Below are 26,637 nucleotides of genomic sequence, written 5' to 3' on the forward strand. Positions count from 1 at the left end.
AGGAGGTGGGAGGTACCAGTTCCTGCTGCCTTGGCCCCCTTGGCGGCCACAGCCAGCCCTGCCGCAGTAGCAGCTCCCAGACAATGAGAGTTATTTTCAGCCAGCGCTTTAACACAAGCCAGCTGGCCAGTGCGCAGGGCGGGAGTCCTCCTCCACCCAGCCCGCCCAGATGGCAGGCAGGCCCAGCCCGTCGCCTACACTGCCGCTGCCTCTGCGTCACCGTTTGTTTATCTCGTTGTTTCAGCACAACTCCTCCTAACTGCCCCCCAAACTACAATCCTTTCAAAAGGAAACCAAAAAATCAGTTTGATCAAAGGTCCAAAAGCTAAAATTAAACGGTCCAGACATGGGAAGACAGCAGCCCTCCAAACACCCCCACTTTTCCCCAGCCCCGGGACTGGCGGGCGTAGCACAGGGGAGGAAGTGGAATGGATGGGTGGCCAGATCTCACTGCAGCCTCCAAGGACCAAGGCTGAGCCTGGCTTTGCTGCCAAACTGGAGGACAAAGCTCAAGACTGCTCTCCTCGCCTGCCTCTCTCCCATCCTTCTTTTCAGAGCTCAGGTTTGGAGAAGATAACTTGAGACAGACAGCCTGAGGCAACTGGGAAAGATTCTGGGAGAAGAATCATATCCTGCAGCTGAAAGGAAATCACAGGAACAGTTCATGACACTTGGCTGGAGGGAGAGGTACCACGCCCCACGCTGGAGTGGGATGTACACTTCAACCAGCTCCCCACAAACCCCCGGCACATTGGAGAGTTCAAGAATAGGAAGGGGTGGGTGGCAGCAGTCACCTCCCTGGACACTCAACCCAAGCTCCCCCTCCTCTGCTCCTCATCTCTCTCCATCCACCACCCTACGCACAGGAGCTCATGGGTACAACACAGTTATAGCTGGCCACACACATTTTGCTCTAGGCCTGACTTACAGGAAAGCTGCTGGCTACCTCATGACAAAGGACATCAGAAAAGTGAGTGTTCCATGACTTAAGTGACTATAGTGGCTTATATCTGGCTTTCTGTTTTTGTTTAATTGGCGCTATCATTTTGGGGACAAGCTGCCAGGGAAAAAGCCAGCTTTCACAGGCTCAGAGCCCTGTCTGGAGAATATGCTTCTGTGGTCACTGATGAACTCCATAACCAGAAATGACTCGCTGAGCAGTTACGGGCCAAGTCCTTGAGCAGTCTGGAGGAAAAAAGAGATGGATTCACCAGATGTCTCAGACTGAGCTCTGCAACTGACACCAGTAAAGTCAGATGAAGGAGAGGTCCTAGAAGGCCATCAGTCACAGAGTTAGCTTTTTCCAAATACAACTGTGCCCCTGAGGCCCCTTCTTCACCTTAGAGGACTCCTTCATTGGATTCTCAGGGGGCAAAGGAAGTTGGCCATGTCCCAATGCCAGCAAAGTCCTGAGCTCTACCCTGACATCAGGTAACCTCTGCAAGTAACCTGGTCTCCCCAACCCTGCCAAGGACATCCCCTTCTGGCCTAATCAGTCAAGAAGCACACTATCTCAGGAGAACTCATTAGCTCTTCCCTACTGAGACCCCCAGACCTAGCTAAAAAGCCACTGCCACAGCAACTTGATCTGACTGCTGGCTCCCCAGCCCCTCCTCGCGGTTAGCCAGACCCACACACTCCCTAGTTACGCAGAATGGAAACTATTCTGCTGGGGGCAGCCGGCTTTGTAAAGCCAAGGAGTCTTGGGACAGAGCCTCATATTCTTCCTGCAGACAACCAAGGTCCTCTCTTCTCTTCATGATATTCTGCATAGGAAGTTCTACTAGGCAACACTACCTCTCAGAGGACACATTTCTGGGGTTACATCCTACAAAGGGCATTTTCCTCCCCGCCCCCCACCCCCACCCCAGGGTCTCTCATCCATACCTTTCCTTCCATTCCCACTGTCACCACTGGATGGGCCTATACTGTTCACTCCTACCCCTGAGATAACCTTCTAGTTGATATCCCTAGTTCAAGCACCTCCACCCCACCCGCCTGCACATGGATAAAATTTCTAAACTTCCCAGCACATAAGGTAAAATGTGTTTCTTCTCAGTTCAGAAATCTTCTCTGAGTCCTTATCATTTACACAAGAAATCCTGAATGCTTTGGCATGCTCTTCTTAGCATCTTCAAGTAAGAGTTTCAGAGGTAAGATTCTCCCCAGGCTGGTCCCAGTATCTCTGACCAGCCTTATCCTCTCCTGGACTCTTTTCTGGAACAGCCACTCTTATCACAGGATTTGCCTGTAACTGATGTTTCCCCAATCTTCTGAATGCATGCCTTTTACTACCTGACTCAAAATCGAACAGTTCTGTGACTACCTAACTTAATACAATCAGCCCCTCTTCCAAGATTCAAAGCGTAATCATATGTGAAAAATATGGCAGAGATCTGCTTGTTATCCCCCAATATCTCCTTCCCATCCTTCTTAGTAATGAACCTCCAATATTCAGTGAGGCACTTGGCAGCCCAGAGTTAATATTTCTCATCTTCCCTGACATTCAAGTGTGGCTATGTGATCATGCAGGATGCAAGCAGAAGTAGTGTGTATTTCTCGGAAGTGTAGCTAAAGGGAGGGAATGTACCCTTCTTTTTTCCTTTCTGCTTCCAGCTGATTGGAATGCAGAGATAATGGCTGGAACTTCAGCAGCTATTCTGAACCATGAGGTAACCCTGAAAATAGAATTCTAGATGGGTGAAGCAACAAGAATTACCTGCTCACTGATACCATGGACCTTAGCACAAATGAAATGTGTTCCATATAGCATCTTTTCATGTGTGTTTCCTCTATATACAACTAAAACATGAACTCCTTGAGAATAAGGGATCATGTGTTATCCTTTGAGTCATGTGCAAGTGCTTACCAACTGATTGATCCTGCTAAAATCTCTCCCATCAAGTCCTTGTTCACTCCCTGGTTATTTTTGGAGGGGATTATCCAACATATCATCATTGTCCTATTTCTGGCTCTCTCTCCTTTAACCTGCCTTTTGTTCTATAGCCCAAATCACTTCCTTTATATGCTGCTTCTCCCTCAACAAATTGCCAGACTTCTCATTCTGAGTTTCAATTCTGTCCTTCAGTTCATGCTATAAATCTAAGCCAGTCAACCTGCCCTATTCTTTAACCAAATTCACCTTCATATAGCCTGCTAGACTGCAGGCTCCTGGGCACAGAGATTACCACCAGCTTGTCTACTGCTGTAGTAGGTGCTCAATAAAGATTTAGCAAGGTGAATTTCTCCATAATATACTCCTCTTCCTCCTGTCCCTAAGTGTTCTGCTCCATTACACCCCAGAGAAATAATCTTCCCAGTTGCTGGACATACTCCTCCTAAGATTCAAAACAGGTGAAATTCCACCTTCTCTAGCAAATCTTTCATAAGTTAGAGTGGTAACATCTACCTCCCCATTACCCCACCCCCCACCCCAAACAGTGTTTCCACACATTGACTAATGCCTTTAAAATGTTCGTGGAGTTGTGATTTATGGTTAATGCCTCTTCACTCTTTCTTGGACGTTCAATAACTACCCTACCACAAATCTCACAGAGTGGTTAAAGCACTGAACGGGAGCCACACTACCCTGGTATGAAACCACTTACTAGTTGTGTGGCCTTCGGAGAGTTATTTAATTTCCATAAGCCTCAGTTTCCTCATCTATAAAATGGAGATAAATTGTGTTTATCATAGGATTGCTATCATAATTAAATAAGTAAAATAAGTAAAGTGTTTAAATCAGAACCTAGGTAGTAAATGTTATACATAATGCTAGCTATGTTTTTCTTTTTTTTATTCAACATTTAGCTGGAAAACAACTATATGCCAAGCACTAAGCTAGGAGCTGAGGATATAAAAATAAATAGGACAGGATCCCTACATTCAGAAAGTTTATATCTAGAGGGCAAGGCAGACAAGCAAATCAAGAGTAAGTGTAGAGAGCACTTCATTGAGGGAGGAGCACACAGCAATGTGGGATCCCAGGAGGCAACGTCTCATTGGACAGAGAAGTCAAGTAAGGCTTCTTGGAAGAAATGCTACAGAACTGAATCTTTAACATCAAGCAAGAGGGAGTTAGGCAAAGGCAATGAAGGAGGGCAATATGGTGATATTCTAGGTAAGGAGACAGCACTTGCAAATATGTAAAAGCACAAAACATCATAAGAAGTCCTGGAGTCTCTAAGCGATCTGCCATAATACAATGAAAGCGTACATGAAGAAATGACAGGCAGGGAACAGTCAGATGACAAAGGATCTTAGGAGCTCAGGTAAATAGGTGGGCATGAGTAGAACAAAAATAGTAATACTAACAAAAGCTAGCATTTATTGACAGAACTGTGAAAAGAGCTCTATATGCATTATTATATCATTTAATTCTCAGAACTCTGTGATGATAGGACTGTTTATTCCCATTTTACAGATGAGAAAATAAAGGCTTGGAAATGCCACGGAACTGCCCACAGTCACACAGCCAATGGGGTGGAGCTGGGACTTGGACCCAGGCCTCACCCCAAAGCCTGAGCTTCAGCTTGGATCTCCATACAATGCCTCCTCTGAGACAAGGAGTTATATTAGCCCTCCTCTGCACTTTTTCAAATTGTACACATCCTTCAGGACCAATACAATCAGCCTTCCTCATGAAACCTCCCCCAAACAACCCAGACATCGCACACTCCTTCCTCTGAACTTGCCCTCACCTCCTGCTGACAATTGTATTCGATCATTCCTTCAGCAGTGGTGTCTGCAATGTATCAGATGCTGTGCCACCTGGCAGACCTGTTTTCCTTGTGGTAACTCGTATATTTATGAAGGAAAGGAACACTACAACTTATGCACATCTACTCTGGGCCAGGCACTGTGCTAGATCCTTTAATTACAAGATTGCATGGAAGATTCACTCCTCTCTCACATTGTTATTCACCTTTCACATTCTGTGTTATTTCCCGAACTAGACGGTAAACTCCGTGAGGGCATGGACTTTGCCTTGAACACACTTGTTCCCAGACAAGGATGTCTGGTGCAGACCAGAAGTTCACAGATACTGTGGCTGTTCGTGTAGGCAGCAGAGACCGGCTGGGGGCCTCAGTCCGTCTCACCCAGTGCACCAGCTAGAAACCCAGCTCTAACTTTCCAGGAATCTCATTTAAGTCCAGGAGCTTATGATCAAACCATAAAACGTGATGACTCCCTTCCTACTTCCAGACTACGTGTGGGAGGGGCATGACTCCTGCTTTATGGAAGGGTAAACTGAGGCCCAGCATGGGCTCACACGTGTCACAATTCATATCAGCTGTTGAGAGGCACTACGAGTCCTCTTTGTGTTTTCAGTTGCTCTCAGATGGGGGTCCACCCTCAGCCTCAGTGCTCCTGTCCCCTTTCAGGAGGAATCATGACGACCCCATTCTGCTCTTGAGCCAAGAGCCATCCTCCTAACATTGTCCCCCCATCCTATCTTAAAGGCCAGAGCTTGACAATAGAGGTGATAGCTGCCCACACCCCAACTCCATCTTTGAGTGTCCCAGCTTTTTTACATCTCACCTGATTGTCCAGCTAGCAAAACACACCTCTTTGGAGTTAGCCTTCTGAGAATTCCCACCTCATGAACTAAAGACACTCTGAATAGTCTCTGCTTCTCATGTCTGGAGTCCTTAAGCACTACACTCACCCAGGGCCATGGAGGGGGAGAAAAAATTACTGGCACTTTTCTCACATGATCTCACTGCTCTTAATAGCCAGTGGAGGTAAATATTATGCCTGTTTAACTGAGGAGAGAATTAAGAATCTTGGACAAACTGGCTCAAGGTCACACAGGAAGTGGCAGAACCCAGATTCAAACCCAAATATATGGCCTCCAAAATAACTTTTGCCAGGTCATGGCTTTTTCTACCATGTCGTGGCATCTTCTTATGAAGAAGACAAATCTCCATTTCTAACTTGAGAAGGTCCAAGTGGATTTGTCTGGCTGGCTTTGGTCGATCATTAAACAGCACTTCCCTATCCAGCCCAACTGGGGTGGAACCAGCTCAACAAAATATGTGAGCCAGACAGCTGAAGTTTAAGGCTTCCGTCACAGAGTAAGAGGGTGATTGTGGAGAGCAAAGGGACAAGGAAACTGCCCTCCTGGACACCACATAGTGACAATGCCCTCATATCTGACTGGGCATTTCAAACATTCAGATGCCATAGATAAAGGCATGGGCTTTGGAATAGGGCTTGATCTAGATTTGAATCCTGGTACTTTTCATGAAATAGTGGGAAAGTTACTAAACTTCTCTGAACCTGTTTCTTCATCTGTAAAATGTGGATTATAATATGTACTTCTCATAAGAATTAAGTGAAGAAAACGAACAAGTGGCAAGGACTGTGCACAGGGCCTGGCACAAGAGAAGAGCTCTGTGAATAGTAACTGGAAGGATCTACTCCAGGAGCTGCAGCTGACTCGAGTTAGCTTTTAAGCACACAGGCAAAATACAGTTTAACAGTACTTTAAAACACAAAAAGAGAGAGTACGTAGATATAGCTGAACAGTGTAAGTTAAATATATTTATATGTTTATTATTTCTCTAGGTTACAGCAATTGCACACACACCCCTTTGAAAGATAAGACTAAGACACCAAGTGGAAAGGGGGAGAAGGGGGAAAAGAAGGGGAAGGGTCTAGTCAAGGACTAATATAAATGACCCATGGACATGGACAACGGGGTGGGGACTGACTGTGCGAAAGGGGGGAGGTGGGAGGGGCAGGGGAGACCAATGGGGGAACGAAGGGACAACATAATAGAACAACAATAAAAAAATGGGAGGGAAAAAAAAAAGACTGAGATACCAACAGTCACCCAGAGGATTTACAAAAAAAGCTGGGACTAGAATTCGGGGAGACAGAATTGACTCACTAAGATGCTCTGCTGCGTGATCTGGGTCAACTTCTCTGACCTTTTGGAGGAGATTTTTGCTAAGCTGTCATTCATGTTCAGCCTTATCTCAAATCCCTCACTTCTCCATTGCCTCCTGACTACCTGTGGCCTGCAAACCTGAAGTCTAATTCTGCCACAAATCTGTTCTCAGTCACCTCACATAATTAATTCCTCTTCTCAACAACTCTGCTCCTCTCCTAGTGACATTGCATAAGCCCAGGAGCTGTCCCTCCCAGTCACTGAAGGGCTGTGCTATCTGTGGGAATATAGAGAAAGGCATGAGAATGTTTCAGTCCCAAATTTTATTTTAAGATTTTATTTATTTATTTTTAGAGAGAAGGAAAGGAAGGAGAAATAGAGGGAGAGAAACATCAGTTGGTTGCCTCTCACATGCCCTAACTGGGGACCCGGCCTACAAACCAGGCATGTGCCCTGACTGGGAATCAAACCCAAGACCTTTCGGTTCGCAGGCCTGCACTCAATCCACTGAGCCACACCAGCCCGTCAGCCTCAAATTTTAATTAACATTGATGACTCTCAAGTATGTGTTTCTATCTCAGACTTCTTTTAGCTTTAGCTTTAAACATCCAACCACCCACCCATTAGACTTTTCACCCAGTTTCGGCTGAGACCTCAGAGATCTCCAGCTGGCCTCATCACTTCCCTTCTACATTATTTTTTCTCCTGTATTCTCTTCACTAGTGGCACCCCCATATAACTGACCTACAAGGCTAGGACTCTAGATGTCCTTAATTCCTCTCTTCTCCCTCATCTCTACCTTCTAAAATTCAAGTGCATCAGTCATTAAGTCCTCATAATTTAATCTTTGAAGGTATTTGTTGACTCTGTCCCATCATCTCCACCATGCAAGCCAGCCTCGGTTTAGGCTCCCATCGGTGTCTCCGCACTACCAGGCTTCGCACTCAGCTACCCACCTCCAATTCTGATTCTCTCCATGGCTGCCAGACCACTCGGCCCACAACTCAAAATCTGACCACGCCATTCTCTTTACAGAAAGCATGAAGTACAGTCTCTTCCACACGGCATTCAAAGCCCTGCTTATCTCTCCAGCCTCTGCTCCCGCCCTCTCTGCCTTACACCTCGCACTCCAACAGCCCCGAGCAGCTGCCTGAGGATTCTCTGAAAACATCATACTGTCTCCCCTGCCCATGCTGGCCCCTCTACCTGGAATGCTTTCTCTCCCACACTGCAACTCCTAATTATCCCTGTACCCAGTAGAGATTTCCTCCTTACAGGCAGTACTGCCCTGGCTTCACCCCTCCCATGTGTTCCCTGGACGCTCCTGCATATCTGTCCCTTTGCACTTCCCAAGCTGTATATTGCAATTACATGTTTACTGTGTTTGTCTCCTCCTCTAGACTGAACTCCTGGGGCAGACATTGTCCTAGTCATCTTTATTTCTCTGGCACTTAATGCAATTTTCTAAGTAGTCAATAAATGCCTGTTAAGTGAATGAACACAGGCTGCACTTGGTGAGTCTATGAGGGCTGGTATCGTGTCCCTCTTGGTCTCCAGGTAGGGAAGACGACACCTTAACCATTCTCAGTTCGCTGCCTCAGAGGCCCTACACACTACCAAGGTACTGATGTGAATCTCCACCTGCCCTGCCGTGGAATAAGGCTGGGGTAAGCTTTCTGCCACCCTCTTGCCTCTAAGACAACATAGGCAGCTTGCACTGCTTTTACAATATTATGACTCCATCTTGACATTTTCTTGGGCATTTGTAGGCAACAAGTACTAAGTGGTTTCTTTAGTTTTTGGAGGGAATCAATCAACTGAGAAGCCAGAAGCCACCAGACACTCTCTAGCTGGAGCCCCTCAACTCCTGTTTATGCTCATAACTTTTAACAAGGACATTCTGGGGAAATGACAGATAAATGGTTTGGCAGCTCACCATAAATGCACAAGATTCTTAATTCCTTAGTCACTCATGATGCCAGCAGTAATTAGCCAGCCCAGAGGGAGCAACCAACTAATAGCTGCTATTGGGCCATCAATCTGTAACGCCAGATGCATCAGGAAATAATGTGCAGACATGAGCACTTCACAAGGGACTCACCAAGCGCCCTGACTGCCAAGGCCTGAGGATAATGAGTGCTTATGTGATGCTGATTCTGCTGAGCGACAAGTAAAAACAAAATACCATGACCACAGACAAGAAGTCTGTCCAAAAGGGCCAGAATATACTCTGGACACAGAAGGTTCATACGAAGATGCTCTTTCCTGATCAGTCACTCTCATCCATTTGCAAACTTTAGGGCTGGCATTGAGGGGAAGGGAGTGAGTGATCTTCAATCTGCAAATGAGCCCACATAACAGAGGTCCCTACGAGTTGAATACAGTCCCAGGAGCACAAGACTCCACCTGGGCAGGCCTATGATGGTTGTGCGGGCCTCGGGAAATAACTCAGTCCAGAAGGTTCTTGAAGTCTGATCCTTCCATGGCTGTACCAGAGACGAAATGTGCTAAAGGGCAGGCCAAGAGCTACACCAATTCCTGGATGTCCTAAGGCCTGTGGAGAGGTCATGACAAAGCCAACATCATCGAGTAGGACGACAAGGTGCCTGATGCATGGTGTGCAGTTTAGTGATTTTACAACTCTGAGGTACACAGAACCAGTCTCTATCCATTATCAATAACTCGTATTTCTTGAATATTCTCATTGGACCCCTTAATACCAGATCTGTGACTTCAAGTGGTTAGTGGTCCTAGAATATTTCTACTTAAAATTTATTGAGCACCCTCTCTGCCAGACACTGCCCTTTATCCTTTAATGTTATTTAATCCTCACAAAATCCCTAGAAGCTAAGTAGTCGTCGGCAGCCGTCCGTCTCGAGAGACGATGGTGTAGCTTCTTAAGAGTCTATCTGCACCGCCGAGAATGGTTGTGCAGTCCGACTCGGGAGTGACACGGTATCTGTCTCCTCCCGTGTTGAATCGACATCTTGCGTGCTGAATCGACATCTTGCGATGACGCTAAGTAGTATTATCCTGATTATACAGATAAAGAAACTGAGGCTCAGGGAAGTTAAGGCATGGCCCAAGGTCACAGTGCTAATACATGGCAGAGGCAGGATTCAAACGCAAATCCACTGAGCCCTAAAGCTCTTCCAAAAAGCCTGGCTGAGCACCCGGTCACAAACAGAAGGAATCCCAGTGCTCCTTGTGGCTTCCCAGGCCAGCCTTCTTATTCCTCCTCTAGCCAAGAACACACGAGTGACTTCAGGAAATCTTGAGAGAATCAGACTTGAGGAGCCCTGGAAAGATAAGTATCTATTTACAGTTAATCAGCACCCTGCCCAGCCCTGCAGACAGTTCTGACAAGTGGAGCAGGGAAGAGGCAACCACAGGCTTTGACTGGGGCCCACCAGGGGCTGAGACCCACCTGGGGCTAGGACCCAGCTGGGCGCCCACATGAGCAATGATCTGAGCCCTGCCCAAACTGGCTGTGCCGTCATGGGGGGCCGCTTCCCCAGAGAAACACTCAGGAGCCGGGATCCAGAGTTCAAAGTAGTTGCCTTCACTATTTCACTTTTCTCTTATACCGCAACCCCAAAATTTGCCTTGTCATCTTATCTAAAATAGTGCCCCATTACTCTCTATCCCCTTATCTTCCTTTTCTTCATGGCACTTACTTGCTACTTAACATTATATTACATATCTGTATATGTTTATTGTTCTCTTCAACAACATGAACTCTATGGGACAGGTCTGTCTCTTTTGTTCACTATGGTAGCCCTAATATCTACAACACAGAGTAAATACTCAATACATTTTTGTTGAATGAATAAATGAGTGATCATACAAACATTTAAAAACTCTACTTCTATCCCAGTGGCCTACATAAGGAGCAAGACTGAACGACGCTGACTTCCCAAGAAGTCCCCATCAAACCTGTCGTTGGACCCTAACATCCCTTCCAAATATCTCCCTACAGTCCCCCACAGCTCACCCCCAGAGCAGGCACTAAAGGGAGAAAATGGAGCAGAGCCTAGGGAGGAGACACATTTCTCCTCCAGTTAAATACAGCCCAGGACGTCGGCAAATTAAAAGTTCCCTCTTTACTGAATCTACTCAGCTTTAGTTATAGGTCACACTTTTTATTTTTGTAACCAGCCAATCCACCAAATTATAGGCTCAGGCCACCGGGAGGCACGCCAAACACTGGAGCCAGCCTAGCAGTGGCACTGCCCTTTCTGATCTGAGTCGGGGTACAAGACTGAGGGCTGAGCACCAGTCAAACCTGAAAGGGCAGAGGGCATGATAGCTCCCCCGGGGCAGAGTTGAGTGAGGAGCCCAGTCTCACTCAGGCCAACATGCTGCCCAGAGGGGAACCAGATTTCAGGCCTTTCCACACAGCAGCCACAGTGAACTCTTAAAACCATAAAGCAGATAAGATCATTCCTTACCAAGGCCAAGGTCCCATAACCTGGGCTCTCCTCATACCTTTTATGCCCTCTTGAACATCTCTTCAGCATCCTTGTCAGCCAGCCTGGCATTCATTCAGTTCCTTGAATGTGCAAAATTCTTTTCCACCTCAAGACTTGCACAGGTTGTTCTCTCTTCCTAGAAACCCTTCCCCAGGTCTTTACATAGGGCTGTGACAATGGATCTGCGTGGCTGGGTCTACAAGACTGCAGTAGAGAGACCACTAAAGTGTCTATTACAACAAACTAGGCAAGTGATGAGGGCCAACTAAAGCAGTGGCAGTGCATATGGAGAAGGTGAGAGGAGAAGTAGCCTGAAGTGTTACAGAAACAGGGGAGTCCAAAAATCCCCAGAGTTTGCTGCTGGGGGATGGGGAGAAGTAAGCAGCTTTTCAAATGCTTCCACGTGCCTGAGGCTGGTGGCTACTGTCTTTCTTATGCAAAATGGCTTTAATGCCTCCAAAGCCTCAGGCAGATGGGAGGAGTCTTGAACCAGGGGACGGTATGGAAAGCACACAGAGCCTACGTAAGGGTCTGTGAATGGTCAGAACTGTTTGCAACGCCCACTGCGTCAGAGGACGCAGTCAGGGATATATAAGCAGCTGCAGACATTTTAGCTGAGACTCTCGCTCTCAGACTCTCTCTGGCTCTTGCTTGTGCTCTCTCTCTGAGACACTCTCACTCTCTGACTCGGGCTCTCACTCGCGCTCTGGCTCTGGCGCTCAGATTCTCTCTGGCTCTCGCTCGTGCTCTCACTCTGGGACTCTCTCAGACTCTCGCTCTGGGGCTCTCTCTCTGGCTCTCGCTGGTGCTCTCTCTCTGAGACACTCTCGCTCTCTGACTCGGGTTCTCACTCACGCTCTGGCTCTGGCGCTCTGACTCTCTCTCTGGCGCGCTCGCGCACTCGCTCTCGCTCTCTCGTGTGCTCCCTCCACATGGCTTGGTGAAGGGGCCTTCTCCATGTGGCTTGGAGAAGGGGTCTCCAGGGTGCTTTAAGAGGCTCTCGCCATGCAGTTTTGAGAAGGAGAGAAGATCCACGCGGTTTGCAGGAAGAAGGCAGTTTGCAAGGAGGCTGAGAATCCAGGTGGTTCTGCATTGAGAGCTGGAGGGCACCACAGTACAGAAAGGACCTCCCCAATCAGGATTGAATGATTGGCAGCTGCTGGTAAAGCTGAACTGTGTTTGGAAAGTAGGGAAACGGTTTCTGTGACTTTCCTAACACTAGCCTGGTTTGGAAGGGGGGGAGGCAAGGATATGTGTTTGTGGGTGTTTTAAAGAGCATAAGACTTAATAACAGAAATCCGCAAATAACTAAATCTATATAACTGTTAAATAAACAATTGTTTTTCTTTTCACCAAACTCTGGTATTGAGAGTTATAATTTTGGCGGCGGGCAATCAGGCCCCTAACTAAAGAGCCCGTGGGTTTGTTTTCAACTGGAGTAGCCCAGGGGTTCTGTAACAGAAGTACTCCCAGGTGTCTGGCCTGGATGACAAGCTAAGAGAGGGTGCCATTGCCCTACCCACTGCCCAGTACAGTGTACAAGAAAACACTAGCAGGTAGAAAGTGGCTCAGACACTGGACACTATTACTATGCACTGAGCAGCTATCATAAACAAGGCATTCTTAATCATAGAAGTTATTTAGTACAAGATGACATTTCACTCTAAAGGAAGGCAAGAGAGATTCAGCAAAGGAAAGAAATAGCCTAATACTTGGTAACTAGAAATGGAAGCTTCTCTATTTTTGGATTTCTACAGTTCAGAAGTAATCTGTGGGATTATCTTCTATTCAGTTTTACTTAAAGTAAATTATCTTGATTCTCTATAATCTGTAAGGATTAAGCATTTGTTTCTCACATATTGCAATGATTCAACATAACAAACCAATCCATGAATGGCCAGAAACTACTTAACCATCTAATCTCTATTCCTCATTAAAAGCCTCCACAGCCTTTTTAACCATCAGGGACTCTTCAGACAAAACCTCTGTGAACTGACCATCCATTCTGATCCCAGCTCACCTGTCTGTAACGGGACTCCTCTATCCCAGCAGGCAGGGCTCTGGCTGCCCTTCAGACAGCTGGCTCGTTCTTCCTCTTTAATCCCTTCCTGTGTGCTCTGGCCTAAAACAGCCCCTCTCACTTGACCCACACCTGTCACCTTTAAGGCCCTCCTTAGAGACCCTAGACCACGCTGACCCTTCCCTAACTCTCCAGTCCTTCTGTGTCTGTAGCAGTGTGACATCCATCACCTTCTGACCTCATCTGGTCTTCAAAATACATGTGATTGGACAAAACAAAGTGTATCCGTCTATTATGCATAAAATAACCAAGGCACACAGAGAGCCTCATTGACAACCTGAAGACACACTTGTTTTAATTATCTAGTTGTTCAAAGTACAGTTCAAAATAAAGATTCTGTCTCTCCAGCTTAGCAAGCATTGTCTTCCCATTGTATTCTCCAAAGTACTCAGGAAAGTGCTGTGTATACAGCTGGTACCTAAGACATATTTCCTTAATAAATCAAGAAAAGAAGGAAATGAAACAAAAGCAGAAAGTTTCTCATAGGCTTCCAAGGTTCTCCGTCTCTGACCTTCATTTAGAGGGGAGCCTTGGTTATACTCTTGCCTCCCAAGGAATATAATAATTTATAATTCAATATTCATTTGTTTAATGTCTTTCTCCATGAAGGTAGAAGTGACATTTGTTTTTTCACCACTGTATACCCAGGGGCATCACTGGCACAAAGTAAGTAAAAAAAGACAAAAAACTAAAACTTGTTGCATAATGAATGTCCTAGTGAGAGAGCTAAGATTCAAATCCAAGTACGGTTGACTCCAAAGCCAACACCTTACCAAAGGAAAACTTGTTCTGGAACTTTCCCTATAGTCTGTCATAATCTAGACAGTCCCGTCCAAAGCAGCACTGAGGGCAATGGGGGCTGACCCTGGAGAGGAGGAGACTGTAATTAATAACATGGGCTTTGGTGTCAGACTGCTTAAATTCAAATCCAAACTTCAGTACCTAACTGTGTGATGTTAAATGAGCTATTTAACCTCCCTGGACCTCAGTCTCCTCACCTAGAAAATGGAGATACTATAATAATAACTACTTCATAGAGCTGTGATGATTAAATGAGATAATGTATGTAAAGAGCTTTTCATGGTGCCTGGCATGAGATTAGCACTCAATAAATGTTAGCTATTAATATGATTAGCTGTCCATACTCCAGGGAGACAAGAATCTATAGAGACTGTGGCTTCCCCAGGGGTCAGGGAGGCTTAACTGACCTGACTGAGAGCTGAGCTGCAGGGAAGCCCAGAGCCCATGTGTGTTCTCTTTGCTGACTTCACCTGCAACAGCGCCGCTAAGGCTGAAGGTGCATGCAGCTTTCACTGGCCTGGAAATGAAAGAGGCTAAAAATATACAGCCTAGCTGTGTCTGGGGGATCACGCCTATATTTATTAACTTAAAATACAGCCTCAGGGCAGAAGAGCATCTCTTGGGATTCTTTCTACTCTGAGAACTAGTACCAAGGGTTGTGGCCAGTTGCTGACCCCACTGGTGGCCTGTCTCCTTTTTCTTCTCTTTTGGCTCGGTGCAGAAAATGAGAGGAGCTGTCCTTTTTGTAATAAAAATTGAGTCTTCTTCCCCTGTAGCTATTCCTCCTTTTCCCTTAAAGGAGGAATAAATACATGAGTACATTTTTTGTAATCAATCAATTCAAAAGCTTATAAAATAAAAAATGAGTCGCTGTTCAATGCCCAATCCTGTCCATCCCCCTCCTTAGGTCACCACAGTTAACAGCTTGGTGTTGATTCCTCAGAACCTTTGTTTATACATTAACAGATAAACACATATGGCTTTAAAAAAGCATTATATATAGTCTTCCAATTGCCTTTTTAGACGGTTATATTTATACACACATATCTTAGAGATTCCCATCAGCCACAACCATTTAGTGGGTGCCTACCCAGTGCCAGGTATTTGGCTATACTGTGATAAGCATACATAAAGTTTCCTCCCTCACAGAGCCAACAGTCTGGCAAGACAGATAATAAAAAATTAATCAAACAAATAATTTCAAAATGAAAAATAACACAAAAGAAATGAATAGGACACTAAAACATAGACTAATAAGGGAGAAGGCCTGAGAGATGCCATTTTTAAAATTCAGACCTGATGTATAAACTGGATTGAGCCATTTCAAGATCCAGGGAAAGGGCATTCCAGGAGAGGAAACAGCTTGTGCAAAGGCCCTGAGGCAGAAAGGAGCTTGTCCTGAACTGAAAGCAAGCTAATGTGGAGCTTGGTAAACAGGAAGGCAAATAAGGTTAAAGAGGTCAGCAGGAGCCAAATAATGCAGTCCCTAAGGACCAAGGCCAGGACTTTACTTTTTTAATTTTCCCCAGTACAAAGCAGAGAATAATGCTAGTTTATTTATATTTTCAATTTGGCTGCTTTGTGGAGAATGGATGGAAGGATGGAGAAAGAGGCAGTAGTGAAAACTGGAGGCCAGATAATTGGATGTAATACAAGCAAGAGCTGATATCGGCCTAGACTGAGGTGGGTGGCAGTAGAGATAGAGAGAATGGGTAAATCTGAGATATGGTTTTGGAGACAGAGTTGGCAGAGCTTGCTGATAGATTGGGTAGGGGGAAGGGACAAGAAAATATTAAGGATAACTCCTAGTATCTGCCTTGAGTAACTAGATGAATGAAAGAGAAATAGATTTGGGCAGGAAACATACAATCAAGTTGTTTCCAGTTTTTTACTGTTAAACAATGCAGTTCCAAGGATCCTTTCTATGTGCCTTCATGAACATGTGTAAACAGTTCTACACAGCAGTTTCCTGGAGTGAGGTGGCTGAGTTAAGGGTATACACATTTGAAATTGATAGACCCTAGAAAATGCCTTCTAAAATAGCTGCATCAAATTGCCCTACCTTTAATAGTGTATAAATGTACCATTAATGACAACCATGGGCACTCTCAATCTTTAAAATTTCTCCTAATCAGTATAAAAAGTATAGCATTTATTTATTTGTTTGTTTATTTATTTGGTGCCCTGGCACTGATCGAACCCCCAACCTCAGCATATCGGGATGACATTCTAACCAACCAGCCAGGGCCTAAAAAGTCTATCATTTAAATGTTCATTTTCTTGATTTCTACTGAGATAAAGAATTTTTCTTTAACTTTATATAACTAACACAGAAGTACATTCTCCTTGTAAAAATGTAAACAGTATAAAGCTAAATTCCTTTGACTCTCTTGTTCCTCCCATTATGGGTCCTTCCCTGCATCCAGAGGTAACTATTGTTATCAGTTTTATTTGTATCCTTCCAGAAAGTTTTCTATGCATTTTTATTATATATATAACCAAGGATTAAGCATCTTTTAGAAGTCATATTTCTAGCAGTCCTTTTAGTATGAGCAAAATAGCTAACCAAAATTTTTTGCTTAAAGCCTAAGTAGGTGACATTTAAGGTGACACCTTTCCCAAGTTGGTTAACCCCTCTGAGCACTGGTTTAATCACCTCTAAAATAGAAATGAAATATCTACCTCACAGAGTTGTTGTCAAGGTAAATGTAAAAGCATGCAGCATATAATCCAACAAATGTTCATTCTCTTTCCTTAATGTACACAAGTTAAATCCAGGCAGTTGGCGGAGACAAAAAATTAAGCCATTCCTAAAAGAATAAGATGGGAGTCTCCACCCAGAAAAAAACACTTCCTAACGTTGTCCTGAAAAAAACTTCTATTCATAATAAAGAACCCAAAAGATCTGAATTTTTTTTCAAAAATTTTAGTATAAGATGTTCTGAGCAGTCCAAAAAGTGTAGGGTTTTTGTAGTTGTTATTCTTTGTTTTGCTTTTGTAAAGTAGGAAATACAAGGATTTAAGCATAGACGTAACATCTAATGACTGGATGTTCAAAATCCCCTCTCGGGCAACACCGCGGGAAGCCCATGGTCTGGATAGTCCAGGAACCTTAGGCCTGCAGGAGGGAACTGCAGCTTTAGGCAAGTTGTGCGTCCAAACATAGGATATGACCTAGCCTTTGGGCCACACTGCAAGAATGCCACTGGTTTCCCTGGCTTGTCAAAGTACAACCTGTCGTCGCCACCTGGATGTTCCTGGGGGTGTAGCTCAAAGAGGCACACCCTCCACAGTGTCCTTAATCAAAGTTTAAATCAAAATGTCCAGGGGCCAGACTATCTCTCCCTGAAGGAGAGTCAGCCAAGTTTCAACAAGCTCTTTTTGGAACCACAGAGGCATCATTTTATCTGAACTGATAACCAGGGCTTCTTCTCCTTACAAAATATCAAGAGTACTGTTTGTATCAAGGAGCTCCTGCAGTGGCTTCTCCTCAACCAACACGACCTTCTCATTCCTCTAGGCTCAAGGCCAGGGATTTCCTAGCAGATCCAAGAATGGGCTTTAATCCCCACTCCCACCCCAATACTGTGTGTGCGTGTGCGTGTGTGTGTGTGTGTGTACACATGCAAGGGGGAAGGGAGAATTAGGGGTCAAAGATTTAAGTAGATTTTTAAAAGGATCTGTTACCCAAAAGATTCAAAGCATTGTTGAAAGATCTCTCAAATACATTCCCAAACTAGAAGAACTTTTACCCTGGCCTGAAGAACTAACCGGGGGTAGGCAAAGGTCAGCAGTGAAGTATGTATACCCCAAGCTGCAGACAGAGGAAATAAAGAGGTCTGCTTCTAGTAATAAGAAATGGGAAAACCAAGAAAGCATCTCTGCCTTCACTTTTACTGCTCTATTCATCCCCAACTGGGACACAGGACAACGGAGGTACAGATTAGAAGAGGATTCTCAGCAGGGTTGCTATCAGCATTGTGGACAAGATCATTCTTTACAGTGTGAGGATGACCCAAACACCTTAGGGTAGTTAATACCCCCAGTGCTCAGACACTAAGTGCCAGGAGCACCACCCTCTTCACCCCCCATCCCACCCCCAGTTAGTGTAATAAACAAAACATCCTCACTTGTTTCCCAAAACTCCCTGCTGGGACAGTACCTCCCCCAGTTGAAAACCACCTAAGGGAACAGAGGTGGTACCCTGGGTACCGTATATGCCACAAACATTTATTTGTAGAACCTTTATAGATTACAAAGTATTTTCACTGTTTTCTACTTTAAGCATCCTCCATACCCTGTAAAGTAAATATTATTATCACCCATTGAATAAAGGATAAAATGGGCTCAGAAAAGTTCTAGGTTTTGCCCAAGGTCATTCAGCTAGGAGGAAAAAGCCTGTAAGGCTAGACCAGAACCCATGTCTTCTGACTCCAAACTGACATTCTTTCTTTCAAACCATCCTGAGCCAGCAAGTCTCAAACCAACTACTTCCACACAGAATGGATTTTTTTTTTCCCTCAGGTTTCATGGGAAACATCAAGAAGATCTACGGATTGGCCCCTCAGCTCCCTGCACAGAAGCTCGTAAAAACTGAGCAGAAACTAACTCTACTCTAAGCTGTAGGTAGTTCTTAAAAGAGGATAACCACCCCCAAAAGTACCCAAACACCAGGCTCACCCCCAGGATACTTAGAGAGGGGCTGAGCAATTGGAGGAGGGCTATGACGTTCTCTAGTCTAGATCTGAGTAGAAATGAGCAACCAGGGGAAGAAGAGAATACATATCTTCCCTGTCAATATTTTTAGGGACCCAGAGGCAAGACCACCAGCTCAACTCCAGCCCTGGTGACAATGCTGAGTGAAGGTGGGAAAGTGGTAAAAGAGATGGGGAGGGGACAGGGGAAGAGATGAGGACAAGAACCGAACCATCATGGTAACTAAAGTTACCTAAACTGTCCCCCTACAGGCAAAATTTGTCATGTAAATCTTTCTGTTAGCCGCTTGTGGTTTGAGCATTACTTGGAACACCTTACAAGGAACTCAAAATACTTTTTATATAAACTGAAAAAAGTATGCATATTAGTAAAGCTGGGGGAAAGGGGGGGGGGGGGCTGCTCCCAAAAAAACCCTATCCAGGTCCTTCCCCACCCAACACACAATTTTGTCATGAGGTGATGGAAGACAGAAAGGGTAAGAAAATCTGGAAAGAGGATTCTGAAAGGTGAAAAGAGAAGTAGAAAGAAGGGTGGGAGACAAAGACACCCAGCGTATCTCAAGGACTGAGAGGCAGCCTGATATCTCCACATCTCTCTTTGGGGGCTCATCCTCCCATGTGGAAAGAAAATAAGATACAAAGATGTGGCTCTGCCCAGGGAGGTAAAAGAGAGCTGGAAATGAGAACTCAGGAATTCTAGCTGCCCAGTTCACCTCTTCTCTGGAATCTACTTTTCTTCTTCATGGATGACAATCTTAAAACCCTTAAGTTCCCATCTGGTGCTACTCCAAGAGGGGACCCTAAAGTACCCAGAGAAAAGCAAGCATAGGGGGAGCTGAGTAGAGACAGCGCCCTCTCTTATCTTCAAAGAAAAAGGTCCTTCCTCTTCACTGAAGTGTACTTCTGAACTGGAATGAACCCCCCGGCTTCTCCCTGGCACTACTTCAGTTCAGCTCAGACTTGGGAGACATGTTTCCCTAGAACGGAGGAGACAGCCTGGCCGACCAGACACGAAACTCAGACAGGCAGCACTGCTATCCCCTGGGCCACTTTGGTCAGTTCTGGGGCGGACACTTTAGTTGTCGCCACAGAACAGGGCCCTGGCTCCAGCCACCCTTCCCTGGTAACCTCAGGGGCAGAGGAAGATCTGTGGTCTCATTTCCTCTCCACTTTGGCTTCTTTTTTTCGCTTCAATGAAGATTAGCGACTTCCACCATGACCAGTTCCTGTCCACACCAGCTGTAGCAGTTGTTTCCCCACAGACAGAGCTATGAAGCACTGGTGTGACTGCCACCTGGACTGTCCCAGCTACAGGAACAGACCCAACAACTCCTGAGTTAAAATGGTTTTTTCACCCCAGATAAGACAGCAGGGAGAAGAAATGTTAAGGGACAGAAAGCAATTTCAAGAACATACAGTAGTAGACATTTTATTATTATTTTAATTTTACATTAGTTATATATGAGAAATATTTTATAATGAAAAAGTGTAGAAAATATACACATTTATTAATAGAAATATGTATAAATAATAAAATCCCAACAAAGAGCAAAGGACACAAACAGAAGATGGCCAAAACACCTATGTTGATAGAAATGCAAGGTATCTAAAACAAGATGTCATTTGCTAATTAATGAAATTGGCAAAGATTTTTAAAAAGTTAAATCATCCAATAACTGTTAGCTTAGAAAGAAAGGAAGATACTGACACTATAAGTGGAAAAGCCAACTGGTACAACTTTTTTAGAAGGCCTATTTCTCAAAGGCCTTTAAAAAGCATATACCCATGCCCTGGCCAGGTAGCTCAGTTGGTTAGAGCATCTTCCTGATATTCCAAGGTTGTGGGTTTGATCCCTGTCAGGGCACAACCAATGAATGAGTAAATAAGTGACAACAAATCGATGTTTCTCTCTTCCTTCTTCTTTCTCTCTCTAAAGTCAATTAAAAATAATTAAAAAGCACACGCTCTTTGATCCAATAACTTGACTTCTAGTAATTTATCCTAAGGAAATAATCAGAGATGCACACAAATATTTATGCACAGGATATTCATCAGTGTTATTAATAGAAGCAAAAGAGAGATCAATTATAAGGCAATAATAAGATATGATATTATAGAATACTATGCAGCCACGAAATTATGATACTGAAGAATATTTAAAAAATGAGAAAATGCTTTAAATAGTAAAATAAAAAATCAGTGTATAAAACAATATGCATGGTATGATCCTGTTAGAATATATATAAGTACATCCAAAGGCTAATAGCAGATAGTTAGATTATAGATGATCTTAATTCTCTTCTTTATACTCTTCTATATATTTTGTACATTTTTATATTTTTAACTTCCAAATTTGCTTAATAAACATGTATTATTTTCATAATCAGGAGAAAAGAAGCTATTCTCAATCCTCCTCCCTCTCTTTTAGGACATTCACATGCATTACTCCATTTTTAAACTATTTGGAAATGTGTATTTAGAAACCTAAAAACATATCCTACAACCTGGCATGTTCAATTTTGGGTTTCTATCCTAAGGAAAACTCTAAATACTAAAAAAGCTTTGAACACCAAGATGTTCATCACAGCACTGTTTATGAGAGCAAACAGAAGCAAATAACCTAACTGTCCAACAACCGGGGGACAGTTAGGTAAACAATGGTCCATTCATTTGTGGAACCATTGTACACATATTTTTAAATGTTTACAATGATTAGCCTTGGAAAACTAATAAAATAACAAAAACACCCCAAACTGATATATATATATCACAAAATTGTATAAAACTCTAGGCAGAGAAAAAATTTTTTAAAGTTTTAAAACATACTGGTAAAGGAACTAAAAAAATATGGATTTTTTCTTCAATCTTTTCTTCTTTTTAGTTGCCCATACTTTTTTTAGAGAATAAGTATTACTTTCAGAGAAAAAAGAGGGGGGGACCATGAAGCTCCTTCTGAGCAATGGAAACATTCCCAAATTACAAGGAGTCCATTCCACCAGACCATCCCCACACATACACACACCTCCCACAGTCTAAGGCAGGGTCATATGGGAACGTCAAGAGAATGAAGCTCCTCTCTATAGCCTAGAGTACTCTCACTGGGATGCCTGTACAAGAGGGGTCTCCAACCAACTGCTGTCAAGGGCCCTTTCCCTCCCACAAGTCCTATTCCAGCCTGAACTAATTCATCAAAATCCCCAGGACTGGGGGAAAAAAATTTCCACCATGGCAATTTGGAACTTGATATTTAATCCAACTTTTTCCCAGCCCCTTTCTATGTCAAAGGAGGCCCGTCAAAGCCTCTTAGACAACTAGCACCCAGGCCAGCTTAGCTCCCACGTCAAGGCTACATTTACAGCAAAACCCCAAGTCATCAGTCATCACCAGGGAAATGTGAGCGAAGGAGCCATGGCAGGGATAGCCTATCACAGAACCCCGCCGTCGTGCCCCGAGAGCCTCCTTCTGAGGGATATTTAGTGCTTTTTCTGGCATCAAAACCCTTAGGCTCCATTTCAAGCCCAGAATAAGCCATCAAAGAGAAGAATCAGGGTGCAAACACAGCAAAGGCAGAAGTTACGCCTTCAGTGCCCTTACAGCCCTCTGCCTTCTCTCTAAGGAAAGGCCGGTACTGGCCAGAATGCTAGCTTCTGAGTAACTGAGGGGCGACCATAATCTAGCTGGGACCAAAACACAGACTGGGGCTTTATCAGACCAGAGATCAGCTCTCATCCTGGTATTCATAAAGAGAAGCCCCAATATCTGCCCATTCCTAAACTCCTCAATACTCAACAGAATGGGAGCTGCTGCTCAGACAGAGTGGGTAAGGAAGAATCTCAAGGAAACAGCACAACAGCAGCCTTGCAACCTTTCTCATATCGGGGCACACCTAGAAAATCCTATTTGTGCACTACGCAGGGTATGATGGAAGCCAGAAGGGACCAATCAGGGACCTCAGCTATCCCCAGGAGTGAGGGGGGAAGCCCTGGATTAGGGCACTGGTCAGGGTTAGGACTCTAACAAATTGTCTAGAACAAATCACCTCATTGCCTTAGAGCTCGAGCTCTCCAACCTCGGCTGACAGGCTGTGGGTCAGATCATGTGTCTGCATCAGAAAGATGGGGAGCCTGTGGTCTTGACTCAGCAATGATACAACTTCCCCAGCCAGGGTGCTTTTCAGGGGGTTTCCATAGATACATTGGGACTGGGGAAGCCCTCCTTCTGACACCAGCAGACATATCCTAAGACTGGCTTCATCAGATTTCTAAACTTATATCCCATTTTGGGAATACAAGTGAGTGGTCTCAGATCTGAGTCATGGCTAAGAGCTACATAATTAAAAGCTACTATTTACTGAGCATACAGTAGATGCAGACTCTGCTAAGTACTAGGCTTCCAGTTTCATTAAATCCATACAACAATCTCATATGGCAAATACTATTACTATCCCTATTTATTAGAGGAAACTGGGACTCAAAGAGATTAAGTAACTTGCTTCAGGTCAAATGCTTTTTTAACTCAAGACTGGAGAGCCAGCATTGGAGCCCACTTTGACATGAAGTCCAGATGCTTAACCATGACACCAGTACGTCACCTCAACAAACCCCACAAATACTATCTGACTTTTTCTGAAAGCCAATCAGTCATAGCAAAACTGACAATATTAGAAAGAAAAGGGTGAAAAAGGAGCAGCTTGTCTGACACTTTCACACAATCAAGAAAAAGAGCTAAGCTACACTGAGTATCTCCCAGTAACTACACAGCTCACCTGTTCCTCACAATCCCATTAGAATGGGTATTATTAGCTCCAATTTACAAATAAGTAAATCTATAAAATTATAGATGAGGCTCAGACTGATTAAGACAATTGCTAAGAAAGAGCCCTGGCTTTTTATATTACACTCTGTTTCTCCTGACTATTCAAGAAATACACCTGAGGCTACTCCAGGGCCAAATATCCAACAGCCACTGTTGTTCCCGAAGGATATTACATATGGCGCGTTTCAGTAGCAGAGGTAAGGAGATCTTTAAGAGTCCCCAGAGAACTCAAGTCTGCAAGAAAGCATGATTTCCCTCTGTTGAAAAAGTGAGGTAAAATCCGCTTCTCTCTTAAGACAGCTAACTAGCCCTGGCCTGCCCTGTTCCAACCCCCCAGCAGCAGCAACTCAGGCACACAGAAACAAGACCAAAACAAAAGCCACAAGGAAACAAATCCAAACTTTATACAGAAAGGAAAGCTTGCAAGTGGGTGGTCCAGTCTTCTGCTTAACCTGGGCTCTCTGGGTGCTCGGGCTAGTAATCAGGACATCACGTGCATCTTGTAAATATTAAGCCATCAATTTCCCAACTAAATAAATTTATCAACTGTGCTCCAAGAAGGACATGATTGACTCTGGTTCTGAGCTCTTACAACAAATGGCCTGGCAGCCCCTACCTAAGGCAGACCCCCGTCCAGTCCACCTCTTCCACTTCCTTTCTCCCCATTTTCTGAGGTTACCTCATGCCAGCTCACTACTGGGGGTTTTCACACCCCCATTGGAGTCCAGATTCCCTCCCACTCTTTTCCAACAGTTGAGCTCTTGTTCTCAAGGGCATGAAGTCCCAGGCTCTCCTCCTTGGCCTCTGAGATGGCCACAGAACATTAGTAATCACTGACTCACCCCATACCCGAGGAGGCTAGGGGAAATGCAGGGAGCCACAGGATGTGTGGCCCAGATCCCTTTGGCCCTTTGCAAAGCTGGTGGGCAGATAGGTGCAAGAGGTGCCAGTAACTCTGCTCCCCCGCCGCATGCTCTCTGATCTGGCTGTGGTGACAGTGGGCCGATGTCAGGCTCTCCCCCATCAGAGAGACCAGGATCTTCAGACAGCTCCACTGATGCCAACAGATCTAATCTCCCTATGCCAAGGCAGATGAAACCCAATAAGACTGCTAAGTCCACAACTAATCCCTCTCCTCATGGGCAAAGGCCAAGTCAAGAGCTTCAGGCCACACCAACAGTAACAGCCACAGTTCTCTGAGGAACTGGGAACTATTTCCCCCAAGTCTTTTACCTCCGCTAGCAGATATTCCACCACCTAGTTCAGTCTCTCTCCAAAACTTCATTTTTAGCTCCAACATATACCTGGTTCCATCCCAGTGACACTAGCTCAGATCCTCTCTATCCACAGAGCCACCAGCAACAATGTCCAATTCCCATACCATAGGAGAATCCCAAAATCAGCCCTAAAAACTGATCTATACAGATCATTTGGAAACCTACAGAAAGGCTAAAAAGAAACACAGGCAAAGAACACAAATCAGCCACTGGAGCTTAACATAAAAAGGGGTGTGTGTGTGTATTGTTTCAATTGGAAAAATACACGAGTGAAATGGCTTATCCACATGTTCAACCCTTCTAGGCAAATCTACTGCAACTTTGCAGGATGCCTGCAGGCCATTCTGAAAATAAGTAGAATGGCATTACTCTTTATTTCACCTCCTTCAAGAGCTGCCAGCTCCCTCCCTATTCCCCCTAACCTCCCCCAAACATCTGGTCCGGGCTGGGAGTGGGACCCACTCCCTGGAAAGCGTCCATGTTAACACGAGAGGCCGTCTCCCCAGTCAGAGAGCTCTGACTTAGGTTGAAAAGTGGGCCGGCCCCAACCTTCTGATTGCCCCCGCACCAACCAGAGGCTTAGGAATGAGAATTCTAGGGACCTGGGGAGGCTGTCGAGGAAGTGGAGAGAAGTGAGAAGGGCAGTAGAAGGATGAGGAGAGAGAAGACTGGATCCCGGGGCGGTGCCGGGCTGGGGAGCCCTCCTCCTAAGGGTCCAGCGGTTGAGGCATCAGTCAGGAGGTCCCCGACGGGGCTGTCGGGGCCGGCCGGCGGCCGCTCAGAGGTTGCCGGAAAGGCACTGGAGGCCGGGGTCTGTTGGAAGCCCTGACTGAAGGGGCGGGCCGGAGGGGAAACAGCGGCCAAATCCCACCCCGGGCTCTGGGACCTGGAGGACGGTAAGAGGGGGAAGGGACTGGGCTCAGCTCTCACCAGCACCAGCGCGAATCTCTCTTCCAGTTCACAGGGCTCAGGCATCGGCATCTTGCCGGGCGGCGGCAGCAGCGAGACCGAGGGTGGTTCGCCCGGACCCCCCTCGGCGCTCTCCAGGTTGCCCATCGCGGCGGGGCCCCCTCGGGGGCCTTAGGCCCCCACCACCACCTCCACTCCCGGGGGCCTTGGGCTCGGCCGCTCAGACCCGGCTCCTCTCTCAGCGCCGATTCCCCAGTCCTGATTCCTCTGCCCAGTCGGGGGCTCCTCGGGTTCCGCAGGCGACGGCCCGCGGCGAGGGCGGAGGCAGCGCAGCGGACCGCGGCACAGAACCAACCGGCACGGCGGCCACTGCTCTCGCTCACACCCGCGCCTCGCCTCTCTCGGCGCACCACCCCCGCGCTGCCCCTCCCCGCCCCCCGCGCTCTTTCCCTTCCTCCCCCGTCCCTCCCACCCCCCCAACTTCGCTTCCTCCCACCCACTCCCGGCCGGGACTCAGGCTTCCCCCGCGAGCGCCGACTGGAGCCGGCTCGCCGCGCGCCCCATTCATGCAGGCTCCTCCTCCCGCCCTACTCCCGCCTGTGCGCGATGGACGGTCGCACCTGCCAATCACAGTGCCTCCCGCCCCCCACCCCCGGCTGCCTCGCGCCTGGCA

The 26,637-nt window shown here is 45.7% G+C and overlaps 1 protein-coding gene across 5 annotated transcripts in view; it reads right to left on the bottom strand.

Moving 5' to 3' along the window:
* Positions 1-26,374, bottom strand: part of FMNL3 (formin like 3) — a 52,969-nt gene extending 26,595 nt beyond the window's left edge. For all 5 annotated transcript variants that reach the window (XM_090273128.1, XM_090273126.1, XM_090273127.1 and 2 more), the window contains exon 1: positions 25,986-26,374. In XM_090273128.1, coding sequence (XP_090129254.1) covers positions 25,986-26,111 — 126 coding nt within the window. In that variant the 5' untranslated portion in view covers positions 26,112-26,374. The remainder of the gene's footprint in view (positions 1-25,985) is intronic.
* Positions 26,375-26,637: the final 263 nt, after the last annotated feature.

Source organism: Furipterus horrens, unplaced genomic scaffold, assembly GCF_987537825.1.
Source record: "Furipterus horrens unplaced genomic scaffold, mFurHor1.1.pri manual_scaffold_4, whole genome shotgun sequence".
NCBI classification, from domain to species: domain Eukaryota; kingdom Metazoa; phylum Chordata; class Mammalia; order Chiroptera; family Furipteridae; genus Furipterus; species Furipterus horrens.